Source organism: Stegastes partitus, unplaced genomic scaffold, assembly GCF_000690725.1.
Source record: "Stegastes partitus isolate 25-593 unplaced genomic scaffold, Stegastes_partitus-1.0.2 Scaffold911, whole genome shotgun sequence".
Taxonomy (NCBI): Eukaryota; Metazoa; Chordata; class Actinopteri; family Pomacentridae; genus Stegastes; species Stegastes partitus.
In genome coordinates, this window is record NW_007578642.1 from 30,472 (window position 1) to 33,492 (window position 3,021).

At 47.0% G+C, this 3,021-nt stretch overlaps 1 protein-coding gene across 1 annotated transcript in view; it reads right to left on the minus strand.

The window, feature by feature from the left end:
* eps8a (EGFR pathway substrate 8a, signaling adaptor) overlaps window positions 1–3,021 on the minus strand; it is a 38,360-nt gene that overhangs the window by 22,535 nt on the left and 12,804 nt on the right. Inside the window, exon 2 of the mRNA XM_008293766.1 lies at window positions 791–877. Within this exon, the coding sequence (XP_008291988.1) occupies window positions 791–855 (65 nt within the window). The 5' untranslated portion in view covers window positions 856–877. The remainder of the gene's footprint in view (window positions 1–790; window positions 878–3,021) is intronic.

The following is a 3,021-nucleotide window of genomic DNA, read 5'->3' on the forward strand; positions in this document are numbered from 1 at the left end:
ATATAAATATCATTTACGTTTATGGAAGTGTTTTATTTTGTAGTTCTCTCCTTTTTATTTCCCCTTCAGACCAAACATGAAGTAAAACATGTTCAGCATATTTACAGCTTCTCCTTAAAGTTCACTTTGAAATGTGCAAAACTTAAATCACAAGAATCCTTCAGTGAGGAGTGAAGCTGCTTCAGGACTTTAGAGGTTTTTACGTCGGCTAACTTTGTGGCTGGAATTTATTTGATTTTCATTGATGGGACACAAAACAGTAAAATAAGTTCAGATTAAATTTTGCACCTCATAATGACGTCCTGTTTATGTCATTCTGTGCATTTAAAGACTCCTTTACTGTGTTAAAACACACAGAATCAGTTTTCTGTCTATTTGTTTAAAGATAAACTTTAAAGGTTTTACTCTTGTTTTGTGCAGCTGTGACTCCAGCAGCTGTTAGCTAATGTTAGCATGTTAGCATGTCAGTGTGACACAGCAGGAATGTTCATGGCTACATTTGACTTGTTTGGAATTTATTTTAATTTAAAAGTTATTTGATTTCTGGTTTTGCTGACGACTAAAATAAAAAAAATAGAATAAAAACTACATTAGAGTCAGAAGGTGGTGGAGAAAACATCCACCATCATCCAGCTGTTAGCTGCACCGCTAACAGACGAGCTAACGGCTAACACCATTAACAAACGAGCTGGCGGCTAACGGCGCTAACAAAGACGCTAACAGGCGAGCTAGCGGCTAACGGCGCTAACAAAGACGCTAACAGGCGAGCTAACTGTGCTAGCACACTCACTTGATGTTGGAGCTGTAGGAGCCGAAGATGCCCGAGGCCAGAGCTGGAGTCTCATATCCGTTCATGCTGCTTCACGGTGGACAGTCGCTGCAGGAGACACACAGTTAGCGTTAGCAACAACACAACAGACACACAGTTAGCGTTAGCAACAACACAACAGACACACAGTTAGCGTTAGCAACAACACAACAGACACATAGTTAGCAGTGATGCTACAGGTCATTAGCTTCAAAGCAGCAGGTTTCAGCAGCTTTCTGTCTGAAACTGAGCAAACTGTGGATTTACCTTCACAGTTTAATAACAAACACATGAGAAAATCCTCAAACAAGAGAAGGTCCAACAGAAAATGTTGCTCTGTGCTCCTCTGCTCACTGGTTCTGATCCAAGCAGCAGGTTGTAAAAGCTAAACCGAGCAGCAGATCTTGGGCCACATCGCGTCTCATCTGTGCAGAGGTTTTTGGACTGGACTCCCAGCACGGCGGCGGCAGCATCATTCAGCGTGATGGCTACACGTGGGCGTCTGAGTGGACAGCTGGTCGGTTCTGGAGGGAAGCTGGACGGTGCCGAGGCGCTGAAGGGCAGATCAACACCAAACTTCCTTCTTCTCCCCGACAAGGTCAGAAATGTGAGTCACTGCTGGTTCTGATCCAACAATCACAGAAACGCCTCAGAGGACCACAGATCAACGTACAGAAAACTGCTGTGGATCAGAACCAGGACACCAGACAGAGCGGGTTTCTGTGAAGGTTTCATCTGAACCTGTTTTCCATTTAAACTGAAGTCAGCGTGACAGAAACAGTTTGAGGCTGAAACACGTCAACAGTTCATTAAAATAGTTCTGACCCGTTTGTAGGAGTCATTTATTAAAAGGAATTAAACTCTGATTCTGGTTCTTCATGTGGTTCTGGTTCCTCAGAGCTGCAGGACTTCATAGTGAACATGAACGTCAGTGAAGGACCAGGACATGGGAGCAATGAAACATCCAGAACCTGCTCAGAGTCCAGAGGGTCGGAGGAAAAGTTCTGATCTGGGGACTGACTCCCAGCCGGGTCGTCTGTGAACCCAGCTGAAGCTTCTGTTGAACATCTGAAGGTGAATAAAGCAGGAAAAGGATTTTTATTTTAGGAGTTTTCAGTCAGTTTCTAGACACTCTGAAGTCCAGAGAACAGAAACGGGACGGTTCTGACCGACCAGCAGGTCCGACTCATTAACTCATCATTAAACCTTGGTGAGCGGCTGCAGGGAAGAGTCGGTCCAGGCTGAAATTAAAAACCCGGCACACAAAGCGGGCTGCAGCTGATTTATGAGGCGCTGAGTCGCTCTATGTACAGTGTGTGATTACTTTTCCCACGACTCCATGTTTTATTCAGCAGGACTCCAGTTGGACTCCATGACAACAGGACGTCCTGCTGAGGAGGAGAAGGACCTGCGAGGCCGCGATCAGGGAGCAAAGAACCCACACACTGGTCTGGGCTGGACATCCAGAAACACCAGCTGTGAGGAGACTGTGGTCCATCTGAACGCCCCAGAATGGAGACAACAAACAGCTCCAGCAGCAACTTCACCGATCAATCAGTGTGATCAATCAGTGTGATCAATCAGTGTGATCAATCAGTATCAGCAGCCATGAAACATGAGCTCAGAGAGAAGAGTGAGGAGGAGGAGGAGGAGGAGATGAAGAAGAATGAAATGTTTCTGGTTGATAAGTTAACTCATGTACTAACTGGTCGTGGTGCAGTACCAGGTTGTTCCACCAGGAGGAGCCTCTCCCTGTTTACTCCTATAGAGACCAGAGGAGGCGCCTACAGACAGCAGAGAGCATTGTGGGAGTTCAGCAGCAGTGGGACCATGACAGAGACTCGAGGAGGTCCAGGACCTCCAACCAGAGCTCATGTACCAGAGGAGTCAAATGTGTGAGTCATCAGTCTGTCAGGATGAAGCTTCACTGTAACTTCCTGCATTCTTTAGTCCTCCAATCACAGCGCCCACCCTGCTGGCTCCGCCCCCGGCTGCTGTTCCAGCTGATCTCAGCTGGTTAATGAGAAGCCTGATGAGGTCAAAGTCCTGCTGCAGCTCCTTATCACTGTTTGCTCTGGGAGGAGGCTGGAGACCCACACCTTCAGCTCACAGCCGACCCGAACACGGCCCGCTGAAGCCCAGAACCTCAGACAGACCACCAGAACCTCAGACAAACCACCAGAACCTCAGACAGACCACCAGAACCTCAGACA